The sequence below is a fragment of the Argopecten irradians genome, chromosome 2 (genome assembly GCF_041381155.1).
Source record: "Argopecten irradians isolate NY chromosome 2, Ai_NY, whole genome shotgun sequence".
NCBI classification, from domain to species: Eukaryota; Metazoa; Mollusca; class Bivalvia; order Pectinida; family Pectinidae; genus Argopecten; species Argopecten irradians.
Window position 1 is genome coordinate 68,418,394 of NC_091135.1, and position 20,350 is coordinate 68,438,743.

Here is a 20,350-nt window from a genome sequence, read left to right on the forward strand (position 1 = left end):
AGCAAATAGTGTTGCAAATTAATTGTTTTAATTTTCTTCTAATAATAGAAAGATAATATCTTGTGAAATAGAATTAGAAATGTTTATTAGATAATTCTAAAGTATTTGAATTTCAATTTTCTAATAAGAACAGTACTGCGATAAAAAAAAAAGATATTTTTGGGGGGCAAGTGGAATTTAATTTTGGGCAATTGCAAGTGAATTATTGGGCTCTACTTGCCCGGGGTAAGTGATTTTAAAATTTTTTTACACGCCTGGAATTTTTCCCAATTTTTTTCAAATTCCGATTTATTTTCCCAATTGAAAAGGCATGGGCTGTTGAAAATAGTAAGTGAAAAAAACTCTGATCGGACAACAAGATGGCTGACAGGCCGCCATCTTGGATTTTGATAATTGAAGTTTGAAAAACACAGAAAAGATCCCTCTGTCATATGCCAGACATAGATCATTCTTTGGTGGATGCCAAGGGATAAATGCTAATGGTAAATTGGTGAAATTGACTGAGCATTTCTTTACCAACATGGATTGTTTAAACCATAATAGTAACATGTTCCTTGTCGTTACAAATGCTAAATTGATATGCTGTCAAATCTGATACACTCACTAGGCCATATGCATCATTATCAATTTAGGGCCATCAATCAAAAAATTAATAATGGATTTCAATATACAAACCCAACCATACATTGATCAACAAATTTTAACCAGACAATTATTATAACCAGTAACTAATGAGATGTGTTTCCTTGGTTACAGAGAAGAGAGTGGATGCCAACAGTCGAGTGTACTTTGTAAACCATAAAAATAGAACAACACAATGGGAGGATCCAAGGACACAGGGGTAAGTAATACTACAGACACACAAATTAGAATCTATATAGTAGGGGAGAGTCCATGGACACCAGGGTCAGTAACACTACAGACACACAAATTAGAATCTATATAGTGGGGGAGAGTTAATGGACACAGGGGCCAGTAACGCTATAGATACACAAATTACAATCTATATAATGGGGGAGGGTCCATGGACACAGGGGCCAGTAACACTACAGACGAATCTATATAATGGGGGAGGGTCCATGGACACAGGGGCCAGTAACACTATAGACACACAAATTAGAATCTATATAGTGGAGTAGGGTCCATGGACACAGGGGTCAGTAACACTATAGACACACAAATTAGAATCTATATAATGGGAGAGGGTCCATGGACACAGGGGTCAGTAACACTACAGACACACAAACTAGAATCTATATAGTGGGGAGAGTCCATGGACACGGGTCCGTAACACTACAGACACACAAATTAGAATCTATATAGTGGGGAGAGTCCATGGACACGGGTCCGTAACACTACAGACACACAAATTAGAATCTATAAAGTGGGGAAGAGTCCATGGACACAGGGGTAAGTAACACTACAGACACACAAATTAGAATCTATATAGTGGGGGAGAGTTCATGGACACAGGGGTCAGTAACACTACAGACACACAAATTAGAATCTATATAGTGGGGGAGGGTCCATGGACACAGGGGTAAGTAACACTACAGACACACAAATTAGAATCTATATAGTGGGGGAGAGTTAATGGACACAGGGGTCTGTAACACTACAGACACACATATTAGAATCTATATAGTGGGGGAAAGTTCATGGACACAGGGGTCAGTAACACTACGGACACACAAATTAGAATCTATATAGTGTGGGAGGGTCCATGGACACAGGGGTCGGTAACACTACAGACACACAAATTAGAATCTATATAGTGGGGTAGGGTCCATGGACACAGGGGTCAGTAACACTACAGACACACAAATTAGAATCTATATAGTGGGGGAGAGTCCATGGACACAGGGGTCGGTAACACTACAGACACACAAATTAGAATCTATATAGTGGGGAGAGTCCATGGACACGGGTCCGTAACACTACAGACACACAAATTAGAATCTATATAGTAGGGGAGAGTCCATGGACACAGGGGTCTGTAACACTACAGACACACAAATTAGAATCTATATAGTGGGGAGAGTCCATGGACACAGGGGTCAGTAACACTACAGACACACAAATTAGAATCTATAGTGGGGGAGGGTCCATGGACACAGGGGTCAGTAACACTACAGACACACAAATTAAAATGTATATAGTGGGAGAGAGTCCATGGACACAGGGGTCAGTAACACTACAGACACACAAATTAGAATCTATAGTGGGGGAGAGTCCATGGACACAGGGGTCAGTAACACTACAGACACACAAATTAAAATGTATATAGTGGGAGAGGGTCCATGGACACAGGGGTCAGTAACACTACAGACACACAAATTAGAATCTATATAATGGGAGAGGGTCCATGGACACAGGGGTCAGTAACACTATAGACACACAAATTAGAATCTATATAATGGAGGAGGGTCCATGGACACAGGGGCCAGTAACACTAAAGACACACAAATTAGAATCTATATAATGGGGGAGGGTCCATGGACACAGGGGCCAGTAACACTACAGACACACAAATTAGAATCTATATAGTGGGAGAGAGTCCATGGACACAGGGGTCAGTAACACTACAGACACATAAATTAGAATCGATATAGTGGGAGAGGGTCCATGGACACAGGGGTCAGTAACACTACAGACACACAAATTAGAATCTATATAGTGGGGAGAGTCCATGGACACAGGGGTCAGTAACACTACAGACACACAAATTAGAATCTATAGTGGGGGAGGGTCCATGGACACAGGGGTCAGTAACACTACAGACACACAAATTAGAATCTATATAATGGGAGAGGGTCCATGGACACAGGGGTCAGTAACACTAGAGAACACACAAAATATAATGTATATAGTGGGGAGAGTCCATGGACACAGGAGTCTGTAACACTACAGACACACAAATTAGAATCTATATAGTGGGGAGAGTCCATGGACACAGGGGTCAGTAACACTACAGACACATAAATTAGAATCGATATAGTGGGGGAGAGTCAATGGACACAGGGGTCTGTAACACTACAGACACACATATTAGAATCTATATAGTGGGGGAAAGTTCATGGACACAGGGGTCAGTAACACTACGGACACACAAATTAGAATCTATATAGTGGGGGAGGGTCCATGGACACAGGGGTCAGTAACACTACAGACACACAAATTAGAATCTATATAATGGGAGAGGGTCCATGGACACAGGGGTCAGTAACACTACAGACACACAAATTAGAATCTATATAGTGGGGAGAGTCCATGGACACGGGTCCGTAACTCTACAGACACACAAATTAGAATCTATAAAGTGGGGGAGAATCCATGGACACAGGGGTAAGTAACACTACAGACACACAAATTAGAATCTATATAGTGGGGGAGAGTCCATGGACACAGGGGTCAGTAACACTACAGACACACAAATTAGAATCTATATAGTGGGGGAGAGTTAATGGACACAGGGGTCTGTAACACTACAGACACACATATTAGAATCTATATAGTGGGGGAAAGTTCATGGACACAGGGGTCAGTAACACTAGAGACACACAAATTAGAATCTATATAGTGTGGGAGGGTCCATGGACACAGGGGTCGGTAACACTACAGACACATAAATTAGAATCTATATAGTGGGGTAGGGTCCATGGACACAGGGGTCAGTAACACTACAGACACACAAATTAGAATCTATATAGTGGGGGTGAGTCCATGGACACAGGGGTCGGTAACACTACAGACACACAAATTAGAATCTATATAGTGGGGGAGAGTCCATGGACACAGGGGTCAGTAACACTACAGACACACAAATTAGAATCTATATAGTGGGGGAGAGTCCATGGACACAGGGGTCAGTAACACTACAGACACACAAATTAGAATCTATATAGTGGGGGAGAGTCCATGGACACAGGGGTCAGTAACACTACAGACACACAAATTAGAATCTATATAATGGGGGAGGGTCCATGGACACAGGGGTCAGTAACACTACAGACACACAAATTAAAATGTATATAGTGGGAGAGAGTCCATGGACACAGGGGTCAGTAACACTACAGACACACAAATTAGAATCTATATAGTGGGGGAGAGTCCATGGACACAGGGGTCAGTAACACTAAAGACACACAAATTAGAATCTATATAATGGGAGAGGGTCCATGGACACAGGGGTCAGTAACACTACAGACACACAAACTAGAATCTATATAGTGGGGAGAGTCCATGGACACGGGTCCGTAACACTACAGACACACAAATTAGAATCTATATAGTGGGGAGAGTCCATGGACACGGGTCCGTAACACTACAGACACACAAATTAGAATCTATAAAGTGGGGAAGAGTCCATGGACACAGGGGTAAGTAACACTACAGACACACAAATTAGAATCTATATAGTGGGGGAGAGTTCATGGACACAGGGGTCAGTAACACTACAGACACACAAATTAGAATCTATATAGTGGGGGAGGGTCCATGGACACAGGGGTAAGTAACACTACAGACACACAAATTAGAATCTATATAGTGGGGGAGAGTTAATGGACACAGGGGTCTGTAACACTACAGACACACATATTAGAATCTATATAGTGGGGGAAAGTTCATGGACACAGGGGTCAGTAACACTACAGACACACTAATTAGAATCTATATAGTGTGGGAGGGTCCATGGACACAGGGGTCGGTAACACTACAGACACACAAATTAGAATCTATATAGTGGGGTAGGGTCCATGGACACAGGGGTCAGTAACACTACAGACACACAAATTAGAATCTATATAGTGGGGGAGAGTCCATGGACACAGGGGTCTGTAACACTACAGACACACAAATTAGAATCTATATAGTGGGGAGAGTCCATGGACACAGGGGTCAGTAACACTACAGACACACAAATTAGAATCTATATAGTTGGGAAGAGTCCATGGACACAGGGGTCTGTAACACTACAGACACACAAATTAGAATCTATATAGTGGGGGAGAGTCCATGGACACAGGGGTCAGTAACACTACAGACACACAAATTAGAATCTATATAGTGGGGGAGGGTCCATGGACACAGGGGTCAGTAACACTACAGACACACAAATTAGAATCTATATAGTGGGAGAGGGTCCATGGACACAGGGGTCAGTAACACTACAGACACACAAATTAGAATCTATAAAGTGGGGGAGGGTCCATGGACACGGGTCAGTAACACTACAGACACACAAATTAGAATCTATAAAGTGGGGGAGAGTCCATGGACACAGGGGTAAGTAACACTACAGACACACAAATTAGAATCTATATAGTGGGGGAGAGTCCATGGACACAGGGGTCAGTAACACTACAGACACACAAATTAGAATCTATATAGTGGGGGAGGGTCCATGGACACAGGGGTAAGTAACACTACAGACACACAAATTAGAATCTATATAGTGGGGGAGAGTTAATGGACACAGGGGTCTGTAACACTACAGACACACATATTAGAATCTATATAGTGGGGGAAAGTTCATGGACACAGGGGTCAGTAACACTACGGACACACAAATTAGAATCTATATAGTGTGGGAGGGTCCATGGACACAGGGGTCGGTAACACTACAGACACATAAATTAGAATCTATATAGTGGGGTAGGGTCCATGGACACAGGGGTCAGTAACACTACAGACACACAAATTAGAATCTATATAGTGGGGGTGAGTCCATGGACACAGGGGTCGGTAACACTACAGACACACAAATTAGAATCTATATAGTGGGGAGAGTCCATGGACACAGGGGTCTGTAACACTACAGACACACAAATTAGAATCTATATAGTGGGGGAGAGTCCATGGACACAGGGGTCTGTAACACTACAGACACACAAATTAGAATCTATATAGTGGGGAGAGTCCATGGACACAGGGGTCAGTAACACTACAGACACACAAAATAGAATCTATAGTGGGGGAGGGTCCATGGACACAGGGGTCAGTAACACAACAGACACACAAATTAAAATGTATATAGTGGGAGAGAGTCCATGGACACAGGGGTCAGTAACACTACAGACACACAAATTAGAATCTATAGTGGGGGAGAGTCCATGGACACAGGGGTCAGTAACACTACAGACACACAAATTAAAATCTATATAGTGGGGGAGAGTCCATGGACACAGGGGTCAGTAACACTACAGACACACAAATTAGAATCTATATAATGGGAGAGGGTCCATGGACACAGGGGTCAGTAACACTATAGACACACAAATTAGAATCTATATAGTGGGGGAGGGTCCATGGACACAGGGGCCAGTAACACTAAAGACACACAAATTAGAATCTATATAGTGGGGGAGAGTCCATGGACACAGGGGTCTGTAACACTACAGACACACAAATTAGAATCTATATAGTGGGGGAGAGTCCATGGACACAGGGGTCAGTAACACTACAGACACACAAATTAGAATCTATATAATGGGAGAGGGTCCATGGACACAGGGGTCAGTAACACTACAGACACACAAATTAGAATCTATATAGTGGGGGAGAGTCCATGGACACAGGGGTCAGTAACACTACAGACACACAAATTAGAATCTATATAGTGGGGGAGAGTCCATGGACACGGGGTTCAGTAACACTACAGACACACAATTAGAATCTATATAGTGGGGAGAGTCCATGGACACAGGGGTAAGTAACACTACAGACACATAAATTAGAATCTATATAGTGGGGGAGAGTCAATGGACACAGGGGTCTGTAACACTACAGACACACATATTAGAATCTATATAGTGGGGGAAAGTTCATGGACACAGGGGTCAGTAATACTACGGACACACAAATTAGAATCTATATAGTGGGGGAGGGTCCATGGACACAGGGGTCGGTAACACTACAGACACACAAATTAGAATCTATATAGTGGGGTAGGGTCCATGGACACAGGGGTCAGTAACACTACAGACACACAAATTAGAATCTATATAGTGGGGGAGAGTCCATGGACACAGGGGTCGGTAACACTACAGACACACAAATTAGAATCTATATAGTGGGGGAAAGTCCATGGACACAGGGGTCAGTAACACTACAGACACACAAATTAGAATCTATATAGTGGGGGAGGGTCCATGGACACAGGGGTCAGTAACACTACAGACACACAAATTAGAATCTATATAGTGGGGGAGAGTCCATGGACACAGGGGTCAGTAACACTACAGACACACAAATTAGAATCTATATAGTGGGGAGAGTCCATGGACACAGGGGTCAGTAACACTACAGACACACAAATTAAAATGTATATAGTGGGAGAGAGTCCATGGACACAGGGGTCAGTAACACTACAGACACACAAATTAGAATCTATAGTGGGGGAGAGTCCATGGACACAGGGGTCAGTAACACTACAGACACACAAATTAAAATGTATATAGTGGGAGAGGGTCCATGGACACAGGGGTCAGTAACACTACAGACACACAAATTAAAATCTATATAGTGGGAGAGGGTCCATGGACACAGGGGTCAGTAACACTATAGACACACAAATTAGAATCTATATAATGGGGGAGGGTCCATGGACACAGGGGCCAGTAACACTACAGACACACAAATTAGAATCTATATAATGGGGGAGGGTCCATGGACACAGGGGCCAGTAACACTACAGACACACAAATTAGAATCTATATAGTGGGAGAGAGTCCATGGACACAGGGGTCAGTAACACTACAGACACATAAATTAGAATAGATATAGTGGGAGAGGGTCCATGGACACAGGGGTCAGTAACACTACAGACACACAAATTAGAATCTATAGTGGGGGAGGGTCAATGGACACAGGGGTCAGTAACACTACAGACACACAAATTAGAATCTATATAGTGGGAGAGGGTCCATGGACACAGGGGTCAGTAACACTACAGACACACAAATTAGAATCTATATAGTGGGGGAGAGTCCATGGACACAGGGTTCAGTAACACTACAGACACACAAATTAGAATCTATATAATGGGAGAGGGTCCATGGACACAAGGGTCAGTAACACTACAGACACACAAATTAGAATCTATATAGTGGGGGAGAGTCCATGGACACAGGGGTCTGTAACACTACAGACACACAAATTAGAATCTATATAGTGGGGAGAGTCCATGGACACAGGGGTCAGTAACACTACAGACACACAAATTAGAATCTATATAGTGGGGGAGAGTCCATGGACACAGGGGTCTGTAACACTACAGACACACAAATTAGAATCTATATAGTGTGGGAGGGTCCATGGACACAGGGGTCGGTAACACTACAGACACACAAATTAGAATCTATATAAGGGTCCATGGACACAGGGGTCAGTAACACTACAGACACACAAATTAGAATCTATATAGTGGGGAGAGTCCATGGACACAGGGGTCCGTAACACTACAGACACACAAATTAGAATCTATATAGTGGGGAGAGTCCATGGGGGTAGTAACACTACAGACACACAAATTAGAATCTATAAGGGGGGAGGTCCATGGACACAGGGGCAGTAACACTACAGACACACAAATTAGAATCTATATAGTGGGGGAGAGTCCATGGACACAGGGGTCAGTAACACTACAGACACACAAATTAGAATCTATATAGTGGGGGAGGGTCCATGGACACAGGGGTCAGTAACACTACAGACACACAAATTAGAATCTATATAGTGGGGGAGTCCATGGACACAGGGGTCGTAACACTACAGACACACAAATAGAATTATATAGTGGGGGAGGTCCATGGACACAGGGGTCAGTAACACTACAGACACACAAATTAGAATCTATATAGTGGGGGAGAGTCCATGGACACAGGGGTCAGTAACACTACAGACACACAAATTAGAATCTATATAGTGGGGGAGAGTCCATGGACACAGGGGTCAGTAACACTACAGACACACAAATTAGAATCTATATAGTGGGGGAGAGTCCATGGACACAGGGGTCAGTAACACTACAGACACACAAATTAGAATCTATATAGTGGGGGAGAGTCCATGGACACAGGGGTCAGTAACACTACAGACACACAAATTAGAATCTATAAGTGGGGGAGAGTCCATGGACACAGGGGTCAGTAACACTACAGACACACAAATTAGAATCTATATAGTGGGGGAGGGTCCATGGACACAGGGGTCAGTAACACTACAGACACACAAATTAGAATCTATATAGTGGGAGAGAGTCCATGGACACAGGGGTCAGTAACACTACAGACACACAAATTAGAATCTATATAGTGGGGGAGGGTCCATGGACACAGGGGCCAGTAACACTACAGACACACAAATTAGAATCTATATAGTGGGGGAGGGTCCATGGACACAGGGGTCAGTAACACTACAGACACACAAATTAGAATCTATATAGTGGGGAGAGTCCATGGACACAGGGGTCAGTAACACTACAGACACACAAATTAGGAATCTATATAGTGGGGGAGGGTCCATGGACACAGGGGTAAGTAACACTACAGACACACAAATTAGAATCTATATAGTGGGGGAGAGTCCATGGACACAGGGGTCAGTAACACTACAGACACACAAATTAGAATCTATATAGTGGGGGAGAGTCCATGGACACAGGGGTCAGTAACACTACAGACACACAAATTAGAATCTATATAGTGTGGGGAGGGTCCATGGACACAGGGGTCAGTAACACTACAGACACACAAATTAGAATCTATATAGTGGGTAGGGTCCATGGACACAGGGGTCAGTAACACTACAGACACACAAATTAGAATCTATATAGTGGGGGAGAGTCCATGGACACAGGGGTCAGTAACACTACAGACACACAAATTAGAATCTATATAGTGGGGAGAGTCCATGGACACAGGGGTCTGTAACACTACAGACACACAAATTAGAATCTATATAGTGGGGGAGAGTCCATGGACACAGGGGTCTGTAACACTACAGACACACAAATTAGAATCTATATATAGTGGGGGAGAGTCCATGGACACAGGGGTCAGTAACACTACAGACACACAAAATTAGAATCTATATAGTGGGGGAGGGTCCATGGACACAGGGGTCAGTAACACTACAGACACACAAATTAAATGTATATAGTGGGAGAGAGTCCATGGACACAGGGGTCAGTAACACTACAGACACACAAATTAGAATCTATATAGTGGGGGAGAGTCCATGGACACAGGGGTCAGTAACACTACAGACACACAAATTAGAATCTATATAGTGGGAGAGAGTCCATGGGACACAGGGGTCAGTAACACTACAGACACACAAATTAGAATCTATATAGTGGGGGAGAGTCCATGGACACAGGGGTCAGTAACACTACAGACACACAAATTAGAATCTATATAGTGGGGGAGGGTCCATGGACACAGGGGTCAGTAACACTACAGACACACAAATTAGAATCTATATAGTGGGGGAGAGTCCATGGACACAGGGGTCAGTAACACTACAGACACACAAATTAGAATCTATATAGTGGGGGAGAGTCCATGGACACAAGGGTCAGTAACACTACAGACACACAAATTAGAATCTATATAATGGGGGAGGGTCCATGGACACAGGGGTCAGTAACACTACAGACACACAAATTAGAATCTATATAGTGGGGAGAGTCCATGGACACAGGGGTCAGTAACACTACAGACACACAAATTAGAATCTATATAGTGGGGGAGAGTCCATGGACACAGGGGTCAGTAACACTACAGACACACAAATTAGAATCTATATAGTGGGAGAGAGTCCATGGACACAGGGGTCAGTAACACTACAGACACATAAATTAGAATCGATATAGTGGGGGAGAGTCAATGGACACAGGGGTCTGTAACACTACAGACACACATATTAGAATCTATATAGTGGGGGAAAGTCCATGGACACAGGGGTCAGTAACACTACAGACACACAAATTAGAATCTATATAGTGGGAGAGGGTCCATGGACACAGGGGTCAGTAACACTACAGACACACAAATTAGAATCTATATAGTGGGGGAGGGTCCATGGACACAGGGGTCAGTAACACTACAGACACACAAATTAGAATCTATATAGTGGGGGAGAGTCCATGGACACAGGGGTCAGTAACACTACAGACACACAAATTAGAATCTATATAGTGGGGAGAGTCCATGGACACAAGGGTCAGTAACACTACAGACACACAAATTAGAATCTATATAATGGGAGAGGGTCCATGGACACAGGGGTCAGTAACACTACAGACACACAAATTAGAATCTATATAGTGGGGAGAGTCCATGGACACAGGGGTCAGTAAACACTACAGACACACAAATTAGAATCTATATAATGGGGGAGGGTCCATGGACACAGGGGTCAGTAACACTACAGACACACAAATTAAAATGTATATAGTGGGAGAGAGTCCATGGACACAGGGGTCAGTAACACTACAGACACACAAATTAGAATCTATATAGTGGGGGAGAGTCCATGGACACAGGGGTCAGTAACACTACAGACACACAAATTAGAATCTATATAGTGGGGGAGAGTCCATGGACACAGGGGTCAGTAACACTACAGACACACAAATTAGAATCTATATAGTGGGGGAGGGTCCATGGACACAGGGGTCAGTAACACTACAGACACACAAATTAGAATCTATATAGTGGGGGAGGAGTCCATGGACACAGGGGTCAGTAACACTACAGACACACAAATTAGAATCTATATAGTGGGGGAGGGTCCATGGACACAGGGGTCAGTAACACTACAGACACACAAATTAGAATCTATATAGTGGGGGAGAGTCCATGGACACAGGGGTCAGTAACACTACAGACACACAAATTAGAATCTATATAGTGGGGGAGGGTCCATGGACACAGGGGTCAGTAACACTACAGACACACAAATTAGAATCTATATAGTGGGGGAGGGTCCATGGACACAGGGGTCAGTAACACTACAGACACACAAATTAGAATCTATATAATGGGAGAGGGTCCATGGACACAGGGGTCAGTAACACTACAGACACACAAATTAGAATCTATATAGTGGGGAGAGTCCATGGACACGGGTCCGTAACACTACAGACACACAAATTAGAATCTATAAAGTGGGGGAGAGTCCATGGACACAGGGGTCAGTAACACTACAGACACACAAATTAGAATCTATATAGTGGGGGAGGAGTCCATGGACACAGGGGTCGTAACACTACAGACACACAAATTAGAATCTATATAGTGGGGAGGGTCCATGGACTTACAACAGGGGTCTAGTGGGGTAACACTACAGACACACAAATTAGAATCTATATAGTGGGGGAGGAGTCCATGGACACAGGGGTCAGTAACACTACAGACACACAAATTAGAATCTATATAGTGGGGGAGAGTCCATGGACACAGGGGTCTGTAACACTACAGACACACAAATTAGAATCTATATAGTGGGGGAGAGTCCATGGACACAGGGGTCAGTAACACTACAGACACACAAATTAGAATCTATATAGTGGGGGAGGGTCCATGGACACAGGGGTCAGTAACACTACAGACACACAAATTAGAATCTATATAGTGGGGGGAGAGTCCATGGACACAGGGGTCAGTAACACTACAGACACACAAATTAGAATCTATATAGTGGGGAGAGTCCATGGACACAGGGGTCAGTAACACTACAGACACACAAATTAGAATCTATATAGTGGGGGAGAGTCCATGGACACAGGGGTCAGTAACACTACAGACACACAAATTAGAATCTATATAGTGGGGGAGAGTCCATGGACACAGGGGTCAGTAACACTACAGACACACAAATTAGAATCTATATAGTGGGGGAGAGTCCATGGACACAGGGGTCAGTAACACTACAGACACACAAATTAGAATCTATATAGTGGGGGAGAGTCCATGGACACAGGGGTCAGTAACACTACAGACACACAAATTAGAATCTATATAGTGGGGGAGGGTCCATGGACACAGGGGTCAGTAACACTACAGACACACAAATTAGAATCTATATAGTGGGGGAGAGGTCCATGGACACAGGGGTCAGTAACACTACAGACACACAAATTAGAATCTATATAGTGGGGGAGAGTCCATGGACACAGGGGTCAGTAACACTACAGACACACAAATTAGAATCTATATAGTGGGGGAGAGTCCATGGACACAGGGGTCAGTAACACTACAGACACACAAATTAGAATCTATATAGTGGGGGAGGAGTCCATGGACACAGGGGTCAGTAACACTACAGACACACAAATTAGAATCTATATAGTGGGGGAGAGTCCATGGACACAGGGGTCAGTAACACTACAGACACACAAATTAAATCTATATAGTGGGGAGAGTCCATGGACACAGGGGTCAGTAACACTACAGACACACAAATTAGAATCTATATAGTGGGGGAGAGTCCATGGACACAGGGGTCAGTAACACTACAGACACACAAATTAGAATCTATATAGTGGGGAGAGTCCATGGACACAGGGGTCAGTAACACTACAGACACACAAATTAGAATCTATATAGTGGGGAGAGTCCATGGACACAGGGGTCAGTAACACTACAGACACACAAATTAGAATCTATATAGTGGGGGAGAGTCCATGGACACAGGGGTCAGTAACACTACAGACACACAAATTAGAATCTATATAGTGGGGGAGAGTCCATGGACACAGGGGTCAGTAACACTACAGACACACAAATTAGAATCTATATATATGTGGGGAGAGTCCATGGACACAGGGGTCCAGTAACACTACAGACACACAAATTAGAATCTATATAGTGGGGGAGGGTCCATGGACACAGGGGTCAGTAACACTACAGACACACAAATTAGAATCTATATAGTGGGGGAGAGGGTCCATGGACACAGGGGTCAGTAACACTACAGACACACAAATTAGAATCTATATAGTGGGGAGAGATGACACAGGGGTCGTAACACTACAGACCACAATTGAATCTATAGTGGGGGAGTCCATGGACACAGGGGTCAGTAACACTACAGACACACAAATTAGAATCTATATAGTGGGGGAGAGTCCATGGACACAGGGGTCAGTAACACTACAGACACACAAATTAGAATCTATATAGTGGGGAGAGTCCATGGACACAGGGGTCTGTAACACTACAGACACACAAATTAGAATCTATATAGTGGGGAGAGTCCATGGACACAGGGGTCAGTAACACTACAGACACACACAAATTAGAATCTATATAGTGGGGGAGAGTCCATGGACACAGGGGTCAGTAACACTACAGACACACAAATTAGAATCTATATAGTGGGGGAGGGTCCATGGACACAGGGGTCAGTAACACTACAGACACACAAATTAGAATCTATATAGTGGGGGAGAGTCCATGGACACAGGGGTCAGTAACACTACAGACACACAAATTAGAATCTATATAGTGGGGGAGAGTCCATGGACACAGGGGTCAGTAACACTACAGACACACAAATTAAATCTATATAGTGTGGGGGAGAGTCCATGGACACAGGGGTCAGTAACACTACAGACACACAAATTAGAATCTATATATAGTGGGGAGGGTCCATGGACACAGGGGTCAGTAACACTACAGACACACAAATTAGAATCTATATAGTGGGGGAGGGTCCATGGACACAGGGGTCAAGTAACACTACAGACACACAAATTAGAATCTATATAGTGGGGGAGAGTCCATGGACACAGGGGTCAGTAACACTACAGACACACAAATTAGAATCTATATAGTGGGGAGAGAGTCCATGGACACAGGGGTCAGTAACACTACAGACACACAAATTAGAATCTATATAGTGGGGGAGAGTCCATGGACACAGGGGTCAGTAACACTACAGACACACAAATTAGAATCTATATAGTGGGGAGAGTCCATGGACACAGGGGTCAGTAACACTACAGACACACAAATTAGAATCTATATAGTGGGGAGGGTCCATGGACACAGGGGTCAGTAACACTACAGACACACAAATTAGAATCTATATAGTGGGGGAGAGTCCATGGACACAGGGGTCAGTAACACTACAGACACACAAATTAGAATCTATATAGTGGGGGAGAGTCCATGGACACAGGGGTCAGTAACACTACAGACACACATAATTAGAATCTAAATGACATAGTGGGGGAGGTCCATGGACACAGGGGTCAGTAACACTACAGACACACAAATTAGAATCTATATAGTGGGGAGAGTCCATGGACACAGGGGTCAGTAACACTACAGACACACAAATTAGAATCTATATAGTGGGGGAGGGTCCATGGACACAGGGGTCAGTAACACTACAGACACACAAATTAGAATCTATATAGTGGGGGAGAGGGTCCATGGACACAGGGGTCAGTAACACTACAGACACACAAATTAGAATCTATATAGTGGGGGAGAGTCCATGGACACAGGGGTCAGTAACACTACAGACACACAAATTAGAATCTATATAGTGGGAGAGAGTCCATGGACACAGGGGTCAGTAACACTACAGACACACAAATTAGAATCTATATGGGGGAGAGGGTCCATGGACACAGGGGTCAGTAACACTACAGACACACAAATTAGAATCTATATAGTGGGGGAGGGTCCATGGACACAGGGGGTCAGTAACACTACAGACACACAAATTAGAATCTATATAGTGGGGGAGAGTCCATGGACACAGGGGTCAGTAACACTACAGACACACAAATTAGAATCTATATAGTGGGGGAGAGTCCATGGACACAGGGGTCAGTAACACTACAGACACACAAATTAGAATCTATATAGTGGGGGAGGGTCCATGGACACAGGGGTCAGTAACACTACAGACACACAAATTAGAATCTATATAGTGGGGGAGAGTCCATGGACACAGGGGTCAGTAACACTACAGACACACAAATTAGAATCTATATAGTGGGGAGGGTCCATGGACACAGGGGTCAGTAACACTACAGACACACAAATTAGAATCTATATAGTGGGGGAGAGTCCATGGACACAGGGGTATGTAACACTACAGACACACAAATTAGAATCTATATAGTGGGGAGAGTCCATGGACACAGGGGTCAGTAACACTACAGACACACAAATTAGAATCTATATAGTGGGGGAGGGTCCATGGACACAGGGGTCAGTAACACTACAGACACACAAATTAGAATCTATATAGTGGGGGAGGGTCCATGGACACAGGGGTCAGTAACACTACAGACACACAAATTAGAATCTATATAGTGGGGGAGGGTCCATGGACATCAGGGGTCAGTAACACTACAGACACACAAATTAGAATCTATATAGTGGGGGAGGGTCCATGGACACAGGGGTCAGTAACACTACAGACACACAAATTAGAATCTATATAGTGGGGGAGGGTCCATGGACACAGGGGTCAGTAACACTACAGACACACAAATTAGAATCTATATAGTTGGGGAGAGTCCATGGACACAGGGGTCAGTAACACTACAGACACACAAATTAGAATCTATAAAGTGGGGGAGAGTCCATGGACACAGGGGTGTAACACTACAGACACACAAATTAGAATCTATAAAGTGGGGGAGAGTCCATGGACACAGGGGTAAGTAACACTACAGACACACAAATTAGAATCTATAGTGGGAGAGAGTCCATGGACACAGGGGTCAGTAACACTACAGACACACAAATTATAATGTATATAGTGGGAGAGAGTCCATGGACACAGGGGTCAGTAACACTACAGACACACAAATTAGAATCTATAGTGGGGAGAGTCCATGGACACAGGGGTCAGTAACACTACAGACACACAAATTAGAATCTATATAGTGGGGAGGGTCCATGGACACAGGGGTAAGTAACACTACAGACACACAAATTAGAATCTATATAGTGGGGAGAGTTAATGGACACAGGGGTAAGTAACACTACAGACACACATATTAAAATCTTTACTTATGTAGTGGGGTAAGTAAAAATAACGATACAGTAAAACTTACAATCTATATGGTGGGGTAGGTTCAGTAACACTACAGACACACAAATTAGATCTATATAGTGGAGTAGGGTCCATGGACACAGGGGTCAGTAACACTACAGACACACAAATTAGAATCTATATAGTGGGGGAGGGTCCATGGACACAGGGGTCAGTAACACTACAGACACACAAATTAGAATCTATATAGTGGGGGAGGGTCCATGGACACAGGGGTCTGTAACACTACAGACACACAAATTAGAATCTATGTAATGGGAAGAGTCCATGGACACAGGGGTAAGGTACATTACAGACACACAGATTAAAATGTTTACTTATGTAGTGGGGTAAGTGAAAATAACGATACAGTAAAACTTACAATCTATATGGTAACGGAGCTTGAGGTTGTTCAATGTTACATTACATAAGTGATGACATCTCTATAGAGAAAATTGTAAATAAAGTCCACAGAACAGTGATAAACCACATAAGTCACAGTTACTGTGATGGAATTTTAACTCATCTGGCCCATAGGGCAGGTGAGCTTATGTCAACATTTAATTTAAATCGCTACTAGTCATAGAGTTTCGCATGGATTGTGACCAAATTTGGCCACAAATATCCTTGGGTGAAGGGGAACAGAAATTTTGGCTCTGAGCCCCCAGGGGCAGGAGGGGCGGGCCCAATAGGGGTAATAGAGGTAAATCCTATGAATCGCTACTAGTCCTAGAGTTCTACATGGATTGTAACCAAATTTGGCCACAAACATCCTTGGGGGGACAGGAACAGAACTTGTATAAATTTTGGCTCTGACCCCCTGGGGACAGGAGGGACGGGGCCCAATAGGGGTAATAGAGGTAAATCCTATAAATCGCTACTTGTCCTAGAGTTCTACATGGATTGTAACCAAATTTGGCCACAAGCATTCTTGGGGGAAGGGGAACAGAACTTGTATAAATTTTGGCTCTGACCCCTTAGGGGCAGGAGTGGCGGGGCCAATAGGGGAAATAGAGGTAAATCCTATAAATTGCTACTTGTCCTAGAGTTCTGCATGGATTGTAACAAAATTTGGCCACAAATATCCTTTGGGGAAGGGGAACAGAACTTGTATAAATTTTGGCTCTGACCCCCCGGGGGCAGGAGGGGCGGGCCCATTAGGGAAATAAGAGTTAAATATTAAAATTCCTTCAGAAAAGAAACAATGAACCTGTATTCAGAACATGACTTGACATTACAAACCAGGTGAGTGATACAGGCCCTCTGGGCCTCTTGTTTATATCTGGTTGGTCAAATGAAACAATTCCTTGTTAACAGAATATTAGTGCTGATCATGAGTAACTTTGAATGTTTGGGATAAAGAACAACACAGTATTGCTGATGACGGTAATACAAGTCGAATGAGGTCAGATACTGTGGTTCATCTGTATTATAAGGTAGATGGGATCATTCATTGTTCTAGATTCCATAGGACAAGGCTGGAAACTGTTGATATTTGGTTAAGTGGGTATTGGTGATTTATGTTTTACAGCATCGTCCAAGAAGACCCACTGCCTGAGGGCTGGGAGATGAGATATACAGCAGAAGGAGTGCGTTATTTTGTGGATCATAAAACGAAATCTACTACATTCCAGGATCCTAGGGGAGGGCCTTCTAAAGGGTAAGTTGTATTCTTTGTCTTTATTTTGTTCTCTGTATGCATACTGTATAGTTCCTAATATTTGTGGGGTTTTCATTTTGCTAAATTTGTAGATTCATCCTAATTAGCAAAATTTAATTCCTGTCGTGTCAATGCCGCTTTCAAAGGTTACAAAGATGATTCACGAAAATAAAACCCTAGAAATAAGTTCTGAACACTAAATCGTGAAATTTTACACACTATACAGTACTGTTGAATGAGCTAGCCAATTGGCATAGTGGACTTTGTGTCAGGTCAGGATGACCTATTGTCATCATACACCGTCCGTCGTCGTGCGATATGCACCAAGCATAAACTTTTCATTCAAACAAATTCTTCTCTATAACCAAAAGGCCCAGGGTACTCATATTGGGCCTGCAGCATGCTAGAATGAAGTGCTACAAAGTTTGTTCAAATGAATGACCTTGACCTTCATTCAAGATCACAGAGGTCAAATGGGCTAAAATCTTTTAAACAATTTTCTTGTATTGTGCCAATAGTCAGATTACTGTTAAGGCCCATGGGCCTCTTGTTTAACTCTCCAATATTGTTTACGATCTATAACAACATACCATTAGTTGTCATTATTGAATCAAGCAAGACTTGATGTTAAACATCCAATAAATACACCATTATGGTTTTATCTATTGTAGAACAAAAATATTCATAATTGTATTCGCCTGGTATTAAAATAATGAATTCAGTCACACGACGTTTTCTTGAATGACCATTCTTCAATCAGTGTTTTGCTTAAAGAATAAGGTGATTGGTTGGATTCATAACCACATAAACAGGATCAAAGGCAAAAACTTGTAGTAGCCGATGACTAATTCATTGAGTAACATAATATTTACTCATCACATACAATCAGCACAAATAAATGTGATGTCCTATGATATGATCACATCAGTACAGACCAGTGCATTTCTCCTACCTTTTAAAGAGGCCACAACACTGAGAAATTTGATCTTTTGAACTAACTGATTCAACTAAAATGAGTGTTTTCTAATTTTGCAGCTTCAGTTGCTATGGTAATCACTCGAAATATGCATAAATTATGAAATTTGGAAATTTTAACAATTTTGGCCATTTTTTGCTACGTTTTTGTCTATGAAATTATAGAACGCATCCTTGACTCTTTGGTTTCTATAATAAAAACCTAACAAAAACTGGCCAAAATTGTCAAAATTTTCACATTTTCATAATTTATGCATATTTCGAGTGATTACCATAGCAACTGAAGATTCAAAATTAGAATCATTACAATTTTATTAGGGATATACTAAATATGTTCAAACCAACAATTTAAATACTAAGTAACAGTTTTGAAATTTTGACAGATTTAGGGGCCAAAAAGGGCCCAAACCATACATAGTCCTTTCATATGTTGTATGTAGTTAAAGTTCCAAAAGCAGAGACAAGATCCCTGTTTCCATTGTCAGACGTAGATCATTCTTTGGTGGGCTCCAAGCTCCCTCTGGGATCTCTTGTTATCATTTAGTATTGCATGATTTACGTAGGATAAATTAGAGACAAAAGTGTAAAATTATCATGAGGAAGTTGAAATAGAATATAATAAAAAGATGTACAGGATTGTGGACTTCA

General features: G+C 42.8%; 1 protein-coding gene across 3 annotated transcripts in view; it reads left to right on the forward strand.

The window, feature by feature from the left end:
- The window catches only part of LOC138316313 (NEDD4-like E3 ubiquitin-protein ligase WWP1), a 104,493-nt gene that overhangs the window by 39,855 nt on the left and 44,288 nt on the right, over positions 1 to 20,350 (forward strand). For all 3 annotated transcript variants that reach the window (XM_069257972.1, XM_069257974.1, XM_069257973.1), the window contains 2 exons: positions 757 to 841; positions 18,599 to 18,727. In XM_069257972.1, the coding sequence (XP_069114073.1) occupies positions 757 to 841; positions 18,599 to 18,727 (214 nt within the window). The remainder of the gene's footprint in view (positions 1 to 756; positions 842 to 18,598; positions 18,728 to 20,350) is intronic.